Source organism: Echinops telfairi, unplaced genomic scaffold (assembly GCF_000313985.2).
Source record: "Echinops telfairi isolate 266 unplaced genomic scaffold, ASM31398v2 ScPeMD7_35;HRSCAF=133_1, whole genome shotgun sequence".
Classification (NCBI taxonomy): domain Eukaryota; kingdom Metazoa; phylum Chordata; class Mammalia; order Afrosoricida; family Tenrecidae; genus Echinops; species Echinops telfairi.
In genome coordinates this window covers 433,674-456,834 of record NW_022103933.1, presented here as the reverse complement: position 1 = coordinate 456,834, position 23,161 = coordinate 433,674, and the positions used below count along the sequence as shown (strand labels likewise).

The 23,161-nt window shown below is 38.4% G+C and overlaps 1 protein-coding gene across 1 annotated transcript in view; it reads right to left on the bottom strand.

The window, feature by feature from the left end:
* Positions 1 to 23,161, bottom strand: part of ULK2 (unc-51 like autophagy activating kinase 2) — a 197,366-nt gene that overhangs the window by 155,002 nt on the left and 19,203 nt on the right. Inside the window, exons 4-7 of the mRNA XM_045290282.1 lie at positions 3,577 to 3,609; positions 3,278 to 3,314; positions 2,157 to 2,330; positions 806 to 879 (exon numbers count right to left, since the gene is read on the bottom strand). Of these exons, the coding sequence (XP_045146217.1) occupies positions 806 to 879; positions 2,157 to 2,330; positions 3,278 to 3,314; positions 3,577 to 3,609 (318 nt within the window). The remainder of the gene's footprint in view (positions 1 to 805; positions 880 to 2,156; positions 2,331 to 3,277; positions 3,315 to 3,576; positions 3,610 to 23,161) is intronic.

Sequence of the window (23,161 nt, the reverse complement as noted above, 5' to 3'; positions counted from 1 at the left end):
ATTAATCATATATAAATATAGAATAATCATAATTAAGGCAACTCAGATTTACAATATATTTAAACTTTGATCACTATTTTCCTTGATCTCAGAGTTTAATGCTTTTTGAAGAATTTCCAATTGAACAAAAATCCATTTGTAGTTTAAATTTTAATATGTATATTTATTTACTTGATAAAATTTTGAAGTTCCAAAATTAAGGTATTTCTACACTTAATGTTACACATTAATTCAGAAATTTCACACATGGCAATACTATATTTATCTATATGGAAGGTTAAATATGAGAGAAAATATTTTTTTGATTTAAGAAAACATTTCTATACTCTAGGGAGGGATTATATCAAGAGAGAACACTGAAAAGATGAGCATTCTAAGTAACTGAAGAGGTGCCCTAAAAGGAACATTAATATTATGTATCATATTGTTATGGAACTAACTGCATAACAGTTATTTTATATGAAGTATGGCCATACTTCATTAATTTTTAATTTCAATGTAATCTTCTACCATAATAACTAATCCTTAATAAAAAAAGAGGAGCAAAACTCTTTTTCAGTCCACTATGCTAAAGTAAGAGATCACATTATAGATAACTGACATCTGTAATATAAACAACACTTCAAACAATAAACAGTGGGGCTTGAAAAAGTTCATGTAAAAATTCTATTATCTTTTAATGTCATTTTTCCATGAACATTTGTAAGCCCTCCTTATATAAATCTGTATTTGCCTTGGAAACAAGCATTACACTTAAATGAAAATATGGCACTGTGCTAGAAACAGGGTTGTAATATAAACTTACCATGTACATTGGGGAGCCACACAGTGTTGCAGCCATCATATTACTGTGTAGATAACGAGCAAACCCAAAATCCGCTATTTCACAAAATAAAAAGTAGAATAAAAATGATACCTTTGCTCACACATAACACAGATTATGACTTTTTAAGACATAAGAGTAAATGGTTATTTTTCTTTGTAACTAATTTTAGAACTTTCAAAAATTCTAGCATTACTAAATGCTTCAAATAATTTAGAAATACAAGAGCACTAAAACACTACCAAGTAAGAAACCTAAACTAGATGATTTCTTAAATTCCCTGTTATTTAAAAAATCCTATGTGCTATCAAGAATCAGGGTTATTAAAGATGCCAAAAATCATTAAGACATTAGCTTCCTTACTTAAATGCTCCTCTGGCCCTTTGGCCCTGTCTAAAATATTTATCATATACTACCCAGGATTCACAAATCTAAATATACCTCAATGAAGAAATCAGATGATGCCCAGCAATCAGAAAAAATAGTGCCTGGGGTCATAAAAAAGTGCCTTAAAACAAGCAGCCATCTAAGGGAAGTATCAGCTAAGTCTGCGTGGAAGAAGCACACCTGCCTGTGATTGAAGTATTGCAAATAATAAATTTCATATTCAGAGAAGGGTCCTAGACTTGAACATAAATTCTGAGAACTCAGTATGCAGAAGGCTATATTTGACAGTGAAAGCCCCAAATCCATCTTGCCCACGTGGATAAAGTCTCCAATGACCCTTTTCTGAACATGGACCAGGGATATGAATATTCTTGTCTTTAGACCATGTACAATGGAAAAGGCATTACCTTTACCCATGTATCAAGTTTGAGGGATGAGAGTCTTCCTTTGGGGCTTGCCTTCATGGAGATGTATGGGGGGTTGCATAGATATGTCATGCCCTGACTGCCTTGGGGAGGGCCCTGGACCCATCTTTTAAACTCCTTTGTCCACCACAATGTACTCATCCTAATCACAGCCCCAATCCTGCTCCTGTAACCCCAGCTGTAACTATGATGCTTTGATTTGCTGGATACAATTCACGTGTGATTGATTTTGACCTTCCATGTCTGCTGCGAATCAGCACACCCTTGGACACCATTATGGCCCTGTGCCGATGGTCTCGCCAATCTGGAGACATCCTTGTCTTTCACTTCCCTTTAAAATATAATGAATGTTCTCATAAAAGGAAAAATGTTAAAAGATATAAAAATGCCCTAATGAACTAACGAAAAATTTCAAAATTCCATCATTGGAATTTATCCTTTTAACAAACCTAAACTAAAATTACCTAAAACTGAGAAGATTCATAAACCTGCTTTGTATGAAGCAATGCATAACCATTTACCTATTTTGATGCGGATAGCACTGACACTGGACTTTCTGCGATTGGCATAGGACAACAAGATGTTCTGTGGTTTGAGATCCCTGTGGATTATCCCTTTGCTGTGAAGGATTCTCATGGCAGCTGCAATCTGATGCAAAAAAACTCTGATAGTATCTTCACTGAGAGTACCTTTAGCTGATAGAAAAGCAGTCATATGAATATTTAAATACATAAAATCAAATACCAATGGCACATTCCATCAACAGAATTGGGTTGTTAAAGAGACACAAACTGGGTAATATTTTACTTTAGTAACTAAAGTCTAGGACGAGATGGTAGATTTCCCAAGTATTGTCATCAATCTGTTATACAGACTGTTTTTATCTTTTGTTTTCACTAGTATTCACTTTCCCCTCTTCCCTTTTTGTTACTCTACAGGAGTCTACATTACCTGAAATATAACAAGTATGTGAGTTTCCTTTTTAAAATAAAACAAAAGTCTCTTTTGATATGAGTCAAATATCTGTAAGAGGTAAACAAGTAGATGCTGGCCTCAAAAACGTCATAATACTTTGAGAGAATAAATTGTGAGGAATGTTTCATATTCTATATATATGCATTTTAGGTATAGAACTTCAAGCATCATCTTGTATGAAAATCTTAACCTAGTTCCAAGAAATAGTTTTCATATTACCCTTGATTTTAGTTTTGGTTTGCTTTTTTTTTCACTTACAAAAAATTCTCAAATTAACAAATGCTCTTAGGTACATTCCTCCATAAGATTTTTATAGATTGCAAAAAATGAAGGAGTTACTAAAGATTCAACGATAACAACTCAGTCATTTTTTAATGTAGAGAAAATTCCTTTGGTTTCTTCTCTCCTAAAGAGAAGACCAATTTCACAAACACTGTCAGAATGAGGTACACATCAAGTACTTAAATACATGTAAAGTTTAGGAATAAAACTACAACTAAAACGCCACTGGGTAACAAAATAAACCAATAAACATTTATTAAGTTGCTTCTACACAAGGACAAAAAATTGGACGCAGCTTCTTTCAGAAGTAATTCTCAAGATTGAGCTGACCAGAGTATTATCATTATTTTATCATTATTAAACACTGACATACATAAAAATTTACCTTGCAAATAATCTGCCAGATCTCCACCATTGCAATACTGACATATATAAGAAAAAGTAATTAAAATGAAGACATTGATTCAAGACTAATTTCATTAACAATTCATTTTTAATTTTGAAACCATTTTTATACAATGTAGAAGTCAAACCTGAAGAACATTTAAAAATTACAAGATTAAAATGTTTATTTTATATTTATATTTAAGATAGAATCTAAATTAGTGATATCCGTAGTTCAAATTCTCAACTATTAATTTAAAGTACATGAAATAAGTTAAACAGAAGCTGTATACCACCTACCTCCATTACTAGAAAGACAGAATTAGGTAACTCCTAAAAAGGAAACATTAAAATTCATTTAGATCAGAGAAAAAAATTAAGTTTACTCACACAAAAATAACTTTTTATAAACACTATTAACAGGCAAGCAGTGATTAACATTGACATTATGTCACAACATACTAATGTAAATAGAAAATTAGTATTAGTACAGTACAATATATCTTCTCTCAATGATCCAAAATATTTGGTGGCCCAAAAAACTCTCTGTAAAATTCAGTAGAGCTTATCAAAAAATGAAACCACATTCTATTTAAAATGAAGATTTGTCAGCACAAGAAATATCAATTTAGTATATGCAAGAACATCAAATATGAAGAAGCTTTTATGCATAGTTCATACAACCTAAGTTAGCAGAAAGATCCAGGTACTTAAAACTAAAGCTAAAACCGATCAATTATTACACACAAAGTTAGTATGACTACTAAGTTTAAAACTTTTATATTCTAGTGATTTATGTTTAAACATCTTTTGTCATAAAGTAATTACACAATATCATCTAATTATTATCTCCATAAAACCACCCAACTTCTGTAACCACAGAGGGAAAACAATGAAATCATTGTGGAAAAGTACAGTGGAAATTGTTTTTGAGGCTGGAATTAGGAAATGACCAACAATTCTTTGTAGGCTAACCATGTTATATTGGGTAGCTTTGAAGATAATTAGATCTGAAAAAGAACAAATTCTGCAAAACAGCAAATCATAGTAAAAGTGGATCCTGTGGTAGCTGAATAGAAAGTAACAAACTACTGGCTTTCTAATTAGTGATATTATTGGCAAATATATTGGACTTGATTTAAAATGCACAAAGGAAGGTTAAAAAAAACACCTTTTTTAGCTTTTATAATTTTGGATAAAGTTTACTGAGCAAATTGTTTTTCCATTCAACAATTCACACACATTTCATTTTGTTACACTTAATAAAATCCCAATAATGTAACAGCACTCTCCTACTTCAACCCTACACTCACTTTTCCTGTTACCCTTTATTCCTATTGTTCCAGCCTTTTGGGCATTATTCCTGGACAAATGCTTCCCTTTTGACTTATAATAGCAAACTGTTCTATGGAGTGCATACCTCCCTGGTTTTATCACCTTATAGATCTGTTGTTTCATTGAAAGTTGAGCCATGGAAATGAGTTCAAGGCTTCAATGGTGTCTAAGGGCTATATAGTCTTTGGGGTTACACCAATTTCTATCAGATCAATATAGCTGATCTTTATTCTGGTGCTTAGTTTAATTCCACATCTGTCTCACACTCTATCCAGACCTCCTATGATGATCCCCTTCAGAAGCATTATCAGCAGTAGCCAGGCACCATCTGGTTCTGGTCTCAAAGTGTGGACTAAGTTCAAGCAGTACATTAGTACTCTGCATGAATTGTTCCCCTATTTTATTTTCAGTCTCCTTTGTTTAAAGGGAGAAACCAAAAAACACAAGCTAGATGGCCACTCTTAAGCTTTTTAAGACCCTAGTCACTACTCACCAAAGTAGGCCACCAAAAACACAAAAATTTTAAATAATGTTAACAAAAATGTTACACATATTCATTTATAAAGTGAAATTTTAAATTTCTAGCACAATGATTTACGCATATCATATTCACAGCCAAATCAGGTTTTGACTAACACTAATATAGTCATCAAGACCATCATGTGTCTGTGAGTTTATCATACTGTGGTGTCTCATGTGTTGCAGTGATACTGGACACCATGTCTCTGGTAATTAATTCAAATGCTATCAGAGGTCACCTAAAGAGAGCAGGTCTCAGGGAAACTTGCAGACCAAGAACAGACATGTAGGACTTGGCTCCCCACTTCATAGGAAGGACCCCTTGAAAACCTTATGCATAGCCTCAAAACATGGTCAAATACTGAAGGCCTAATGAATGGAAGCAGAATGTTGTTGCAGACAGTGCTGAATGATGGGTGCCTCAGATTGGAAGGCACTCAAAATTTGACTGAAGAGGAGCAGATTTCTTTTCTTTTCTTATCTTTTTTTTTTTAGGTATTGCATTTTATTTTGTTTTGTTTCTTTGTTAATCATTTTATTAGGGGCTCATAAAACTCTTATCACAATCCATACATACATCAATTGTGTAAAGCACATCTGTACATTCATTGCCCTCATCATTCTCAAAACATTTGCCCTCCACTTAAGCCCCGGGCATCAGGTCCGCACTTTTCCCCCTCCCTCCCCAGTTCCCCCTCCCTCATGAACCCTTGATAATTTATAAATTACTATTTTGTCATATCTTGCCCTGCCTGACGTCTCCCTTCACTCACTTTTCTGTTGCCCATCGCCCAGGGTGGAGGTCACATGTAGATCCTTGTAATCGGTTCCCCCTTTCCAACCCACGTCACTCCACCCTCCCAGTATCAACACTCACACCACTGGTCCTGAAGGGATTGCCGCCCTGGATTCCCTGTGTTTCCAGTTCCTATCTGCACCAGTGTACATCCTCTGGTCTAGCCAGATTTGTAAGGTAGAATTGGGATCATGATAGTGGGGGAGGAGGAAGCATTTAGGAACTAGAGGAAAGTTGTATGTTTCATCGTTGCTGCATCGCACCGTGACTGGCTTACCTCCTCCCTGAGACCCTTCTGTAAGAAGATGTCCAATTGCCTACAGATGAGTCTTGGGTCCCCAATCTGCACCCTGCCCCATCATTCACAATGATTTGATTTTTTGTTCTCTGATGCCTGATAATGGATCCCTTTGACACCTCGTGATCACACAGGCTGGTGTGCTTCTTCCATGTGGGCTTTGTTGCTTCTCACCTAGTTGTTTACCTTCAAGCCTTTAAGACCCCAGATGCTATATCTTTTGATAGCCAGGCACCATCAGCTTTCTTCACCACATTTGCTTATGCACCCGCTTTGTCTTCAGCAGTTGTGTCAGGAAGGTGAGCATCATAGAATGCCAATTTAATAGAAGAAAGTATTCTTGCATTGAGGGAGTACTTGAGTGGAGGCCCAATACCCATCTGCTACCTTAATACTAAGCCTATAAATATATGTACATAAATCTATTTCCCCATCCTCATATATAAATATATTTGCATATGTACATGCCTTTATTTAGACCTCTATAAATGCCCTTTGCCTCCTAGCTCTTTCATCTATTTCCTTTGACTTTCCTCTTATCCCACTATCATGCTCACTCTTCATTTGGGTTTCAGTAATTCCTCTTGGTTACATTACCCTTGATCACGGCCTACAGGACTCCTACACTGTCCTCACCACCGATTTGGATCACTTGTTGTTCCTTGTCCCTGAGTTTGTTAACACCACTACCTCTTCTCCCCACCTCCCTCTCTCCCATGTCCCCCCCCGAACTGTCGGTCCCGTTGTTTTCTCCTCCAGATTGTTCATCCAGCCTATCTTATTTAGACAGATCAGAGCAGATTTCTTAAGAGTGAATTTGACAATGGTGACAAAAGTCAGTTAAAGCCCATAAAGCCTGTGGAAGTAGAGCCCATGGAATACTCATTTGCTGATGAGGTATGACTCAAGGGAAGGAACAGTTGCAAAATACTGTTCAATAAACTCAACTTGGAATATACAAAGTATGACTTTAGGAAAACTAGAAGTGGTCAAAAATGAAATGGAATACATAAAGATCAATATCCTAGGCTTAGTGAGTGGAAATGGACTGGTATTGGCCATTTTGAATCAGAAAATCATATGAATTACTATGCCAGTAATAACACAATCAAGAGGAATGGCATAGCATTCACCATCAAAAAGGACTTTGCAAAATCAATCTTGAAGTACAATGCTGGCTGTGATAGGTTTATATCCATCCACCATCAAGAAAGGCCAATCAATAAAACTATCATTCAAATTTATACACCAACCACAAAAACTAGAGATGAAGAAAATTGAAGAATTTTACCAAACAAATTCATAAACACGCATATGTTTATAAGAAATAGCATTATATAAAGGGTAATTATATAATAAGTATAGTTCAAGTCCATATATTAGCCCATATGTCCGCCACAAATCTATAAAATCCTCTTGAGACTCACATAAAACATGCAATGATGTGAATGCATGAAGATCAAAGGCCAGTGGGTAGAAAGTCTTGTGGATCCAATGGCAGAGAAAGCATCTGTTTTGGCACGGGTTTACACATGGCTCCACCAGCTCTAGGGCACTAGCATAGCTATATGTGTCTTGACAGCAGGAATGTCTCACAGGGAGTGAGCCTGTATCTGGCCTCCAGTGAGCTATTTATCTCCATTTGCAGCTCCCAAATGAGGTCATCAAGATGTGACCTAATTGAAGGCTAGACTCCACCCCTTTGCATACTGACAGGAGATTATGTAACTGCCACACTATAGCTGTTGGAAGAGACCTTGGATAATAAGCTCAATAACAGCAGCTAAAACCAGGCCAAGACTTGAAGCAAATAAAAACATGTTTACAAGAGCCACTATATGACCTTGAGTCTGTCTCATCTGTACTTTGAGAACATTTCAAGCACACATTTGATACATTGCACACTAATGACAGAAGACCTATGAATTGTGGAAGGGCATCAAAACAATGTGGTAGTTTGATGATTTTATGTTAATTAGACAGTCCTGGATAGAGGTGGGGTCAAACCTGTTAATCAGGTCACAGTCTGATGCTGTGTTCTTCAGGAGGTGGACTCTTTATCAGGGAGACCCAAGGACACCCCCCAGTCCCCTGCTACACCACCCCACCACCCCACCCCTTTCCCTTCCTGTTTGCTATTCCAGAAGAGGCTAGAACCCTGCCATGTTTCCACTGACCTTGGATCCACACAACTCTGCACCCACCCAGCCTCTGAACTTCCTGCATTTCGCATCACAGCATATGGCTGCATGAGTCTGAAGAGAGGCGTATGAACTACCCTGTTTCCCCAAAAATAAAGACAGTGTCAGATTAATTTTTGCTCCCAAAGATGCACTAGGTCTTATTTTCAGGGGATGTGTTATTTTTCCATGAAGAAGAATACGGTGCACATTGATTGTTTATTGTTTTATTAAAAGAAACCTTGCACTTCGTCTGCTCTGGTTGTGCTGCAGGCAACAGTGAGCTGCGTGGCAGTGCCCGCCGCTAAGGTCCAGAGTCCAGAGTTACGGTAGCTTCGGGGGGGCTTTATTTTCAGGGGGATGCCTTATATTTCAGCGAGAGGCAAAACTGTAAGTAGGTGTTATTTTCTGGGGATTTCTTACTTTCGGGAAACAGGGTAGTATTAGACATCCTGGGCTGGATATATAATTGGACTGGGCTGGATATATAATTACTTCTTTATATAAAGCTCTCTCATATACATATATATGTCACTGGATTTGTTTTTCTAGTTAACCCAGCCTAACAAAAATATCATTCATGAATATGTTAAGACAGGGTTCTCTAGAGAAACAAAACCAGGACACTAATAATTTTATAAATATTTATATAGATAGATAGATTAATAACATAAGCAATAAGCAGTTAATTAATCTATAAAGCAGTACAAATGGCTCAGTACAACTCACTTCCGTGAGACAGCTAGTACACTGGCAGTCCTTCAAGTCTTGAGGGCTGCTGGGTAGTCCTCTGCAGAGCAATTCAGGCTATCCGGGTACAGGCAGCAAACAGCAAGGCAGGTCACCAACATTCAGCCAGAAGACAGGGTCCATCAGTCCCCAGCTCAAGCGATGTATCCAGCAGCGTGACAAAACAGGTCTTGAGTGAACCTCAAATTACAGAGACACAGTCCACAGGCTAGATGTCCTACAGGTAATTCAGCTTGCAAATGGAGGTACAAACCAGCAAGGCAGCCACACACTCATCCAATGATCCAAGACCAAGAGACAAGAAAGGCGAGGCTCACCGAGCCATTTCTCTCTCCGCCCTTTAACCAATCCCACGTGTTCATTGGCCACGTTGGCACAATAAACCTACCTATCACAATGAAGAAAGCAAAAGGTCATTAAAAAGACAGGAAAGAAAGGTCAAAGTGGATATCAGAAGAGATTCTGAAAGTTAATCACAGAGTAGCTAAAACAAATGAATAGAAGGATGAAGTCAAAGATCTGAATAAGAAAAATTCAGGACAGCTTGAGAAGACAAATATTATAATAAAATGTGCAAAGATCTCAAGTTAGAAAACCCAAAAGATCTCAAGAAAGAAGTCAATCCATGAGTTGCATTAGGTACATCAGTTGCACAATACCTACAAGTATTGAAAAGCATGGATGTTATTCTGAGGACTAGGTGGGCCTGACCCAAGCTATGATATTTTCTATCACCTCAAATGCATACTAAAGTTTGACATTCAATAAGGATGATGGAAGAAGAATTGATGCATTTGAATTGTGGTCCTGGAAATAAATATTGCAAATACTATGGACTACTAAAAGAGAAAACTAATCTGTCTTGGAAGAAATACAGCCAGAGTGGCAAGGCTTTGTCTTAAAAAAACTGGACATGTTGTCAGGAGAGATCAGACCCTGAAAAAGGTAAAGTGGAGGTGCAACAAAAAGGGAGAAGACAGATGGACACTGGTTGCAACAATGAGCTCAAGCATAGGATGGCACAGGACCTGTACCTGTACATGTTTCGTTTTTGTGCATGGGGTTGCTATAGGTAACAAGCTAGCAGATGGAACGTAACAACAATAGTCATCAAGAAATTCAGTTTTGCTTAAGGAAAAAGAAAGCTGCATTCTTTATCAAGACTGACCTAAAACACTAAGTAAGATAAAACACAAAATAGATTTATTAGTTGTGAAATAAAGGATTTTGTAGTCCTCAGGGAAGTAATTCTACTTTAAAAGTTTATGATTTGGGGCAGCAAAATGACTTAATACTAGCAATGTTTAACGCGCAATTTGATTTCAAGAACACAAGACCGAGGATGTTCACTGAAGTAGATATATATGGTAACTGCTTTTTCTTAACATAATGCTTGAGATTAATATATCATGAAATGTATCCAGGTATTTTTGCTCTCAGATTATTATGACTATTTGCCAAAACAGAAGCTTTCTGAAAATTTTATATCCCTTTTTTCTTTAAAACTCTTTCCCAGGAGTTTTACTGGCATATAATTCACTTATCAGTTTAATCATCTCAAGAAGAGTTGTACAGTCATCACCACAAGTCAGTTTTAGAACATTTTTGGTGGAGGGAGGGGAGACAGGGTAAAGGGGAGCCCTTATCAAGTTCAAGAAGGAAAAAAGTATTTTGAAATGGAGTGTGGTAGCAATTAGACAATGGTGCCTGAAGATGTGACTGAACTATGGAATGACATCCATAGCTTTCTGCAAACCAGGTGTTCACAATTTAAGTTCTGATATCATTCTTTCTTTTAGATTTGGATTATATTATTTACAATCCTTAGGTGGCATGGGCTGGTGTACTTCTTCCATGAGAAATTGGTTGACACCTCATATATCCCTACTTTTAAAGCCTTTGAGTTTCCAACCCTGATTTAAAGTGCCTTCCTATGCCCTGAATGATATATAAAAATCTACTGACATTGAGTCGATTCCAACTCGTGGTGACCCTAAAGGGTAGTAGAGTAGAACTGCTCTTTGGATTTCCAAGGCTGTAAATCTTAACAACAGAAATTCTCATTATTCTCCACAGAGAGACTAGTAATTTTGAACTGCTGACCTTATGATTAGCAACCCAAAACAAAATCTACTTCATTACCAATACCTAACATATGATATCATACTCGTTATTTTATATATTTTAACAGTGTTATTGGCATATGACTCACATGTCATACAATTCAATAGTTCAATCATATTAAGAAGAGTTGTACAATTATGAGCACAATCAATTTTGGAATTTTTTCTTCTTAAGTTACTGCTATGAGCTCCCCATTACCTACAACCTCCTGTGCCAAAGCCTAAGAAACCACTAATCCAGTAACTGTCTCTAGATTAATCTATCCTAGATTTCATATTTAGAAAAAATATGCCAAACAATAACAAATTAAAACAGAGGAAAACTTCAATGGAAAGAGAAGTAAAAAATATCAAAAACTAGAACAAATTTAAAATGGGTCAAAAGAGAGATCAAATGATAAGGTGTTAAACTTTAACCTAACTGGATTTGCAATAATCCACTTTCCAATGTAATAAGCAAGGCTATTAACATCCCTGGTCTATAGTCTGAGAGGATTCACTAGAGACTTAATCCATAATCCACACATATTTCCCGTTCACTTCTTAAAAAACAGAACAAAACCTGAAACAACTTTAAAATGGGTCAAAAGGGAGATCAAATGATAATACATCTTAACCTAACTTCATTTGCCATAATCTACTTTACTATGCTCTGTTACTGATAATGAGGCTACTCACATTCTTCCACCATGGTCAGAGAGGATTCACCAGAAGCATTATCTGTCTGAACAGTACAAATGGATTTGGGGCTTCTACTGTCCCCAGAACCTTCTCAAACCTTCTGAAACAAAAAACCAAAAAAGGAAACTCATTGTCATTGAGTCAATACAGACTCACAGCAAACCTAAAACGTCAGGGGAGAAATGCCCCGTGGGTTTCCAAGAATGTAATTCTTTATTAGAGTAGAAAGCCTCGACTTTGTCCTGTGAAGCAGCTGGTGGTTTCAAACTGTGGACCTTGTGGTTAACAGCCCAATGCATAATTACTACATTAGTAAGCTATGATACAATTCCCTCTTTCAGATTTGGATTTTACTTTTTATAATCCTTGAATCATACAGTCTGGTGTGCGTTTTCTTTGTGGATGCCTCACTTTGATGGCTGCTTGTTTGAAAACATGCCTTTAAGACACACCCAGAGGTTATTCTTTCTAATAGGCACCATGTAATTTCTTCACCATACTTTGCTATAGCACCCATATCTTCATGAGGGCAAGCATCAGGTAGGGTCATGCTGTAATTCTTCTTAGATTGGAGCTAGAATTAAATGTGAGCCCAAAACTCATTCATATATTTATGGTTTATATACATCCCTGGTTCACTTAGAGACATCGTTATCATTTTACATCGGAAAATATTATCAATTACTCCCTGTAGTAGTTAGATAATTTTTTCAACTTAAAGATTTCAACACGTCTATCAGAACACAGCCTGATGCTCCTACTTGGAGGTGTGGTCTTCTTATAAGAACAATCCTGGGAACTACTCTCCCTCTTCCCTTTACCGTCCTGCAAGCTGGGACTGGGCCACTGACCTTGAGGCCACATGACACTGTACCCATTGGCCTGTGCTCTTCCTGCAGTCTGTGTCATTGCATGTGGCTACCTGAGTCTGGAGAGGGACTTAAATACTAATATCAATCTTATGGACTTAAGTTGGACTGGGCTGGGATGCTTTCTTGATATGTAATTACTTCCAGATATAAAGCTCTTTCTTATACATACATGAGTCTAAAGATTAGTTTCTCTAGTTAACGTGGCCTAATACTCCCCCCTCCGGGCATAACGTAATTCTACTGATAGTGGCATTCATTTAACCCACAGAATAGAATTGAAAACACTGTTGAGAAAAGTAAATTAAAAAAGTATTGACCAGCTAGGAAACACAGTATACAAACTGATAACTTGTAAAGATGAAACTCTTAACTAACTAGACATTATTTATACAATGGGAGTTGGTGATAGGGCAAAACTTTCTGTAATATTCATGCACATAGGCAGAACTATGTCTACCGGATTAATATAAGCCATCTAGCTCAGAAGCAACAAAGCCCACATGGAACAACATATCAGCCTGTGTGATCACGAGGTGTCGAAGGAATCATTGAAGACAAATGGGTGCATAAGCAAAGGTGGCGAAGAAAGCTGATGGTGCCCGGCTATCAAAAAGTATAGCGTCTGGGGTCTTAAAGGCTTGAAGGTAATCAAGCGGCCATCAAGCTCAGAAGCAACAAAGCCCACATGGAAGAAACACACCAGCCTATGCAATCATGAGGTGTTGAAGGGATCAGGTATAAGGCATCATCAGAACAAAAAAATCTTACCATAGTGAATGATGGGGGGAGTGTGGAGTGGAGACCCAAAGCCCATTAGTAGGCCACTGGAGATCCCCTTGCAGAGGGGTCTCAGGGAGGAGATAAGCCAGTCAGGGTGCGATGTAGCAACAATGAAAAATACAACTTTCCTCTAGTTTCCTCCCCGCTCCCACTATCATGACACGAATTCTACCTTGCAAGTCTGGCTAGACTAGGGGATGTACACTGGTATAGATAGGAGCTGGAAATACAGGGAATCCAGGGCGGATGATCCCTACAGGACCAGTGGTGTGAGTGGTGATACTGGGAGGGTACAGGGAGAGTGGGTAGGAAAGAGGGAACCGATTACAAAGAACTATACGTGACCTCCTCCCTGGGGAACGGACAACCAAAAAGTGGGTGAAGGGTGACGTCGGACAGGGCAAGATATGTCAAAATACCAATTTATAAACTATCAAGGGCTCATGAGGGAGGAGGCAGTGAGGAGGGAGGGGGAAAATGAGGACCTAATACTGGGGCTTAAGTGGAGAGGAAATGTTTTGAGAATGAAGAGGGCAATGAATGTACAAATGCGGTTTACACAATTGATGTACGTATGGATTTTGATAAGAGTTGTATGAGCCCCTAATAAAATGATTAAATAAAAATTAAAAAACATGCACATAGGCAAAACTATGTCTACCAGATTAATACATGTCATAATAAAGCAAGGAGAGAATTGAAATAGTAAATACATATATTTTAAAAACCTGTATCTATAAAAATCATATTAAATAAAAATATCAAAATGTGTAGGGAAAAACGATAGTAAGTATATGGTAGTCATAGCCTTGTGTCACAAAGGGTTGAATAGAAACTAGGTCAGAAGCATCCAATTAGGAACATAGGTGCAGGAATATTTCTCTCTTGAGTTCTATAGAAATATTATTAAACATTTTGTCCCAATGGGAGGTTGTTCTTCCCAACCAACGGAAATGTAATTAAATACTTCACTGACACAAAAATGCCCCCAACTCTAACATCTTATCTTGAATTTCTAGTAAGGTTATCATTCCGCTAGAAGGGTCTGTTGATTTGGGGTGACCTCAGCATAATTTTGTATGGCAGCAACTGAATAGTGTTCTCTCTCCCCACATCTTGAAAAACTGACCCCAGCTGAGGAGAGGCCTCCTCGACTGAAGTGGTTTTTAAGAAGTATATATAGAGGGGGAAATATGTGGTTGATGGACATTAGGCAGGCTGCCTACCTCATTGCTAGGGAAACTGGATTAGAAGATTACAAGACCTCATAGCAGAAGCTTGCCTTCATCTTGGTGCTTATCCTTATAGTAGTGAATTGATAATATTTTGTCCTTTTGTGACTAACTTCACTCAGCATAATGGTTTCCAGGTTGATCCATGTCATGAGGTATTTAATCAGTTTTTTTTAAGGGATGTTAGTATTCCATTATATGTCTGCACCAGAATTTCTTTATCCTTGCTTCTAATGATGGGCATTTGGGTTGTTCTAGCTTCTTGCTCTGAGGTGTTTCATAGATATTTTTTAGGGATGCATAGTATTCCATTATGTGTATATACTGATGGGAATTTAGGCTATTGTGAACTGTGTTGCAATGAACATGGGAGAGCATACATCTGCTGGTGTTCTGTCTGTTTATTTCTTTGGGGTATATATCCAGCATAGGTACTGCTGAGTCATATGGTGTTCCTATTGCCATTTGTTTTAGGTATCACCATATTACTTTTCACAATGATTGTATATAGAACAGCCCAAATGCCCATCATTAGAAGCAAAGATAAAAAAATTCTGGTGCAGACATATAATGGAATACTAACATCCCTTAAAAAAAAAACTGATTAACTACCTCATGACAAGTTACAAGTCCACCTGCAGTATATGAGTTCCCATCTCTCCACACCCACTACAGCATTTATTGTTCTTGGTTTTTTAATTGGACTATCATTGTGGGTAATTTTACATATTAAAATCTTTAATTCATTCTGAAATTATTTTAGAAAACAATGACATAGTTTGGTGTGATAGTTTGGGTTTTCTTGTGCCAACATGACACCCATATGAAGATATGGGTGGACTGTCAATGGAGTTGCGGCTTGATGACCTCATTTAGAGGCATGACCAAGATAAATGGCTCTCCAAGGTTAGTCCCTCTCTGTCTCTGGTGGTCAGACCAGGGCACTGCCTGATATAGGTGCTCTGGCTCAACATGTGTGCTCTGCTACTTGTGGGCCGAGCCGACCCATGGAACACATTGCGGTGCTCTGCTGTTCCATGCTGCGGTGCTGCCCTACCTTGCCATATTTGCTGTCTGTTGGCTGACCCTGCTCATCTTGCGACCACTCCAGTTGCTGCACTTCGCGCCAGCCACTTCCATCGCTACACCATGAAGTTCCACTGCAACCCGCTTCACTATGATTCTGGAGATAGTTTATTGTGCCAGCCTGGCCGATAAACACAAGTGGGATTAACTGAAGGGCAGAGAGATAAATGGCTTGGCAAGCCTCACCTTTTTTGTCCCCCGCTCTTTGATCATCGGACTAATGTGTAGCTTCCTTGCTTGTTCTGTGCCTCAATTTAAAGGCTACACTACCTGTGGGACGCCTAGCCTGTGGACTGTGTCGCTGTAAGTTGAGGTCCCTTTAAGACATCTCTGGAGCTGGGGACTGCCGGTTGGTGACCTGGCTGACAGTCGGTGACCTGCCTTCTGATTGGCTGCTGTGCTGACATAGTCTAGCTCTCTCTATAAATAAGAGGAAGATCTGGCAGCAGACTAGACTTGAAGGACTGCTAGTCTCTCACAACTCTCTCTCACGGGAGTGAGTTGCACTGAGCCATTTGTAGTGCTTTATAATTTAACTGTTCATTTCTTATATTACATATTTATCTGTATATGATTTAACAGTTCATTTCTTGTTATATATCTAATTATCTTTATAAATATTTAAATTATCAGCAAATTGGTTTTATCTCTCTAGAGAACCCTGTGTAACAATGCCCTACTGGCCTCTGCTACACCTCACTACTTAATCTTCCTACTGTTTGCTTCTTGGCTGCCTGAAGTGGAAGGGCCATCAGTATAACTGTCCCACAAAAGTGAGCTGGACTGAGCTCTCTGTCTTGCTTTGTGGACTAATTTGCTGTTATAGTCCTTTTCCCTCTATAAACTTTATACATATTCATAAGTGTCCTGGTTTTACTTCTCTTGAGAACTTTGCCAAATATATATATGAATTCATCTTTATTATTGCTCAGATACCTCAAGTTTTGCCAGAACCATGTGTTAAATGAAGTGTTTATTGCTGTACTAAAAATTATGAGAAAGTACATATTTATCCAGAAGATAGATCAAGTCCTGTTCTGAATATCTATTTAACAGCCACAATGCTCAGAGATTTCTCTTTTGGAAAATTGGCACGCTAACACTCTCCTGTTTTGAAGATCCTTCATTGACTTGGGACTGCCCTTAGAATAAGCTACTGGTAATCTAGCTACTGGTAATCTCTAAAGCAGTGGATCTCAATCTTCCTAATGCCACAGCCCTTTAATACAGCTCCTCATGTTGTGGTGACCCCGAACCATAAAATTATTTTCGTCGCTATTTCATAACTGCAATTTTGCTGCTGTTGTGAATCGGGCGACCCCTATGAAAGGGCCATTCAATCCCTAAAGGGGTTGCAACCCACAGGTTGAGAACCACTGCTCTAAAGCACCATTTAGTGTGATTCTCTCCCTAACTCCTGTGTTAAACTAGTCTTCCTTCAGTTCCTAAGCGGGGGATGTTTTCTCTTTTGTGACCTTTACAGAGGCTTCATCTGTTTGGGAAGATAATTTGCACTCCTTTCACCATTTCCTATCCTAGCCTTCTCCTACTTAAACATCAAGTCTATTTAAATATTTACTTACAAAGTATTTCCTAGCTCTAAAAAGTAGATTACCTCACTCCCCTAGTCCCTTTCCCCTCACCTGTTTGTTCCCAATGATGCCAATAGCTCTCCCTTTAGTAATTTTCACATTTAAAATTAGTAACTATTTACTTAATAACATCTTCCACAATATAGTACACTCATTTCATTTTGTTCATCATTATTTCCTTGTCACAAAGAAATTAATAAGAACAAGCATAAGAGAAGCATTAAAGAGACTAATAGGAAAGCACAGAACAATTAAAAAATAAAAACGTGAAGATGATCAGTGTACTAATGAATTAAGAAAAACACATTTTTTAAGCTTCCTCTTAGAAGATTGTAAGAAATAAAATTTAAAAAGAGATTGCTTAGACAAAGTACAACCTTTTGGAAAGTAACAATTAACCAAGCCAATTCCTCTAAGAATAATTTAATCCGCATGAACACTCCTACAAATGTACAAAGATACCCATAGCTTTCTCTGCAGTACTGTTTCTAATAGAGGAAAACAATTTTTAAAAATGGTCACAGCTGCATTTGAAGCAAATATCACTTCATCCTACAGTATTCAGTAGAAGAAAAATAAAAAGTTGCTTTAGATACATAAGACAGAATAGGTTCAATAAAAAAATTGTGCTTCTACAAAACTATTACTAATAAGTCTCTCAAAATAAGCATAAAAGTTAAGTACATATGCCTGTCAATTAAAATATGCTTTAAAATCTCTAAAAATATATATAACAAACAGAGGTTACCTCTAGGAATTACAATTTTCTTTCTGTTTTATTCATTTTAAGCAATGTTTGATGATTTTAACTATGAAATATTACTTTTGTAATTAGAGAGAAAAAAATTAATTTAAGTGTCACCTAAACTTAGCAACGATATTTACGCATAGAAACAGTAATAATGCTTGTGGTGAAATGAAATCTCTTAATATGACTCTTCTATCCATTTCTCCCTCATCCAAATGATTAGGTGAGACTATCCAGATAGGGTGTGTGAAACATGGATTGAGGGACTTGGTCTATTTTGTTTGCCATTCCCCTAGCTGTAATAGAGCTATCTCAGAAGTACAAATAGAAGCCCCGGGATCATTGAGAAACAAGATACACCAGCAAACCACTTGTGAGATGCTTCTTTATGTGAAATAGCTGTCACTAAGACCAGAGGCACCAGATGCTGCTGCATTCGAGACCTGGGACAAGGAAAATAGCCAGGCTCAGGCCAGAGGGTGAGGCAAAGAGAAAGTGAAACTGTGAGGTGCAGCAGGAAGCAGGCATGAAGCCATGTGGTGAAGAGTGGATAACAGAGAAACTTGTTTGTGGGCTAAGGCGAGATGTTGCTGTGGACCTCTCAGCAGGTTATATCCTAAATGTTTTCTGATACTGGTTTCTGATAATCTGCTAACTTTCCTAATAAAGCAACCCTTAACCATGAGTATTGTCTGTGAATCCTGCGTGGCCACTGAAAAGGGCTATCAAATCCATCAGAAAAGTCATGTTCCTGAGAAGCTTTCTACCAGGTAGCGTCACAATAGATTAAGCTATAGCGTCTGGGGACTTAAAGGCTTGAAAGTAAACAAGCGGCCATCTAGCTCAGAAACAACAAAGCCCACATGGAAGCAGCACACCAACATGTGTGATCATGAAGGGCCAAAGGGACCAGGCTTCAAACACCAAAGGCGGGGAGAAAAATCATATCCTCGTCAATGAGGGTGGCACGTGATGGGGACCCAATGCCCATCTCTAGACAACTGGACATACCTTACAGAGGGGTAGTGAGGAGATGAGTCACTTAGGGTTCAGTATAGCAATAATGAAACCCACAACCTTCCTCTAGTTCTTAAACGCTTCCTCCCCCCAACTACCAGGACCCCAATTCTGCCTTGCAGACCTGGCTATACCAGATGACGCACAGTGGTACAGATGGGAATTGGAAACGCAGGGAATCTAGGACAGATGAACCACTCAGGACCAGGGGTGACAGTGGCGATACCAGGAGGGAAGGGGGGTGTAGAAAGGGGGAATTGATCACAGGGAGCTACATACAACCTCCTCTCTGGGGGATGGGCAACAGAGAGGTGGGTGAAGGGAGATGCCGGGCAGTGTAATATAAGATATAATAATAATTTATAAATTATCAAGGGTGCATGGGGGAGGGGGGCAGACGAGGGGGTGGGAGAAAATGAGCTGATTCCGGGAACCCAAGAGGCAAGCGAATTTTGGGAATGATGAGGGCAACAAATGTATATATGTGCTTTACACAATTGATCTATGTATTGTGATGAATTTTATGAGCCCCAATAAATTGATTAAAAAAAAAAAGATAAACGTGGAGGGTGGGGCAAGTCTGACTTCTGCCTTGTGGCAGTCAGCCTTGGGCTAGTGAGGAGTTGGATTCCTTTTCTCCCTTAGGTAGCCAGTGGCCTCTGAACTGTTTTTGCTGTGCTCTTACCCCTCAAGTCTTGAATTGAACTCAGGTGCCCATTAGAATAATCAACTCCTTAAGATCAAAAGGGCAACTTCCAGTTCAAGATGGCTGACTGATCACAAGGAGACCTTGCAGTTAACAGCCAATTTGTAACCACCATGCTACCGGGGCTCCAATACTCAATGGACAGTTAACCTGAAGTTTCCAAATGCCAAGGTCTATAGGAGTGGACGGAGAAGGAAAAGGTAAGTGCACCCAAGAAAATCTTAGCACTTCCTTCATCACCTGGTTTGTACCTAACTAACATCAACTAACACAACTGCTTTATCACCTACCCAAAGCACCATGCCTGCCCATGTCCCCCAGACAGCCTACAAGACGACTTCAACTGACCATGCACAAGGAGTGCGCCCAGCCTCCTAGGGCATCCCAGTTGACCTGTAAAACTGGCTTAGCTCTTAACCAGAGTGTGCTCCACCTCCCTGGTGGTCCCCCAGCTGGTCCACAGAACTACCTCATCTCCTAACCAGTGCACATACCCACCTAGACTTACTCCCAGTCAGTTGAAACACCTGACCATGCAGACCTCCTCCACTCCCAGATACTACCCATAGCTGCTCCACTGGACATGGCACCAAAAGTGCCTCCGGCAAAAGTCCCATACCAACCATGGCCCCTCTATCCTTCTTAGAGCAGCACATCTTGCTACTGCTAACACCAGCCACACTTCTAGGTAGAACAAAGACCCCAACCAAACAGCAACATTTTAAAAAACTTCTTTTAAAATAATCCTATTATTCCTTTCTTTTTTTTCTTAAATATGTTTATAATATTTGAAAATTAGGACTATACTTTCTTTTTCTCTTTAAAAATTTTCATTTCATTCTTTTCTCTTTCCTTCTATCTCCTTTCTCTTCTCTCTCTTTTTTGGTCTACTTGAATTGAGATATATATTCTATTATTCTTCTCTTTAACCACTTAAAGGAGTTAACTAACCCCACATGACCCAATCTCCCTACCACCACTAAAAGCTTAATCAAGATGCCACAAAAACAGCAGAAAATATTGGTCTACATAATCAAAAAAACAAAAAATGCACAATGAACAACACTCTGATGGAAAGAAAATGGCTGAAAATAAAGAGCCTCTGGAATTTCCAGTAAAAGAATTCAAAAGAACAAGGTACTTTCATCAGGTGCAGAAAAGATCCCAAGAGAAGAACCAAAAAAACTAGAAGAAAAATTACAAATTTCAAACAGAAACTCAAAGGATGAATACTAAGATAAATGAATTGTACAACCTTATAAAAAGAGTAATAGAACTGAAAAAATGGAAAGCCAAGTAAGTGAACTTGGAGACTAATATATATATTTTTCCCCTCCCATCATTTTATTAGGAGCTAAACAAGACCTTCATACCATTTCATAGTTCAATCATATCAAGAAGTATTGTACAATTGCTCCCAAAATAAGTTTCAAAATATTTTCTTCTTTTTTGAACTCCTTGATATCGGCTCCGCCTTACCCTCCCCACTCCCCTCCCCACTGTACACACCAGTGGAACCTTTATTCTAGTTATTCTCCCTATAGATTCACCTATTCTGGGTTTCACATACCTAAAAACATAGGAAAATACATAACAAAGAGTCAAGAAGGCTACCAACAATGACAAAATACAACAGAGATAAACCCCAATACGCAAAAAGCCACAGGAAATATTAAAAACAGATTAAGCACAAGGTGTATTAGAAAAGGGATCAAGTGACAAGATGTTAACCATTCAAGTCAGATTTTATCATTTTAATCTACTATAGTCAGATCTCTTAATACTCTGCCAACCAGGTTATTCTGCCATATAACCAGGCTATTCCCATTCCTCAATCATGGTTAGTGAGAAATCATCAGAGGCTGATTGCCTGTGTAGGTACTGAAAATGTGCTTTGGGCTTCCAATGTCATCCACAGACTTCTGCACACCAGGATTTCACAAGTTAAGATCTGATACTCTTCCCTCCTTTGGATTTGGATTATATAATTTACAATCCTTGGATCACGGATGTTGGTGTGTTTTTTCCATGTGGGTTTAAGTTGATGTGGAGACAAATCTTTTTATTCCAATCTATGAGTAGGAGAACAATCAACTAAAGCAACAAAGGAATTTGAAGAAAGCTAGTGAGACAATGTCAAGAGGAACTGTTTATGGACCATTGGGGTTCCAGAACAGGAAGAAACACACACACACACACACACAGAGTACCAAAAAATCCTTGAAGAAAACATCCATAACAGCATGAGAGAGAGGAAAATAACCATCCAGGAAGCTGAGAGAACCCTAAAAACAGAATATATTCCTCCCCCCTCCAAAAAAAAAATCAGGCCATATTGCACTCAAACTCTCCAATATCAAACACAATTCTGAGAGTACCTAAGGAAAAAAAGAAAATAATAAAGAATAAGCTCAGATTTTTCAGCAGAAACCATGCATAATAGTGACACATAAAAATTCTGAAAGAAAAAAAGCTGCCAACAAAAAATATTATATGTAGCATTGCAAGAAATAAGAGTATTTCCAGACAAAGAGAAGTTAAAGGCCATGATTACAAGACCGTGATTACAAAAAAATATCAACTATAGTGTTCTGGATAGACAATCAATAACAGCAGGAAAACTGAGATCAAGATACAAGACAATTCCAGATGTGAGGGCGATCTGGTTGCGACATCTGTCACCCCACTGATCAGCAGCGTTAATTCTGCAGATCTAGCTGGCTGAGCGGGTGGCCCCTTCTTCCCTCACCGCACAGTGTGCATCCCTCCCGAAGCTGCATGCTCAGTAGAAGAGGACAACCTTCCCCATAGAAGGAAGACTGTCCTTCAGTCAAGGGTATACGAGTAGCTCCGCTCCCCTGCTAGAACCTCCAAACAAATCTCAAGATACAAGACAATTTCACGTAAAAATCAAAGGACTTTAAGCAATATTCAAAATATAGAGACAAAAAAAAAAAACTACTAGACACACACACACACACACAAAATACATCAAATAACAGCAAAAAACTCATACATATCCACACCAGCCTATGCAACCATGAGGTGTCAAAGGGATCAGGTGTAAGGCATCATCAGAACAAAAAAAGCTTACCATAGTGAATGATGGGGGTAGTGCAGAGTGGAGATCCAAAGCACATTAGTAGGCCACTGGAGATCCCCTTGCAGAG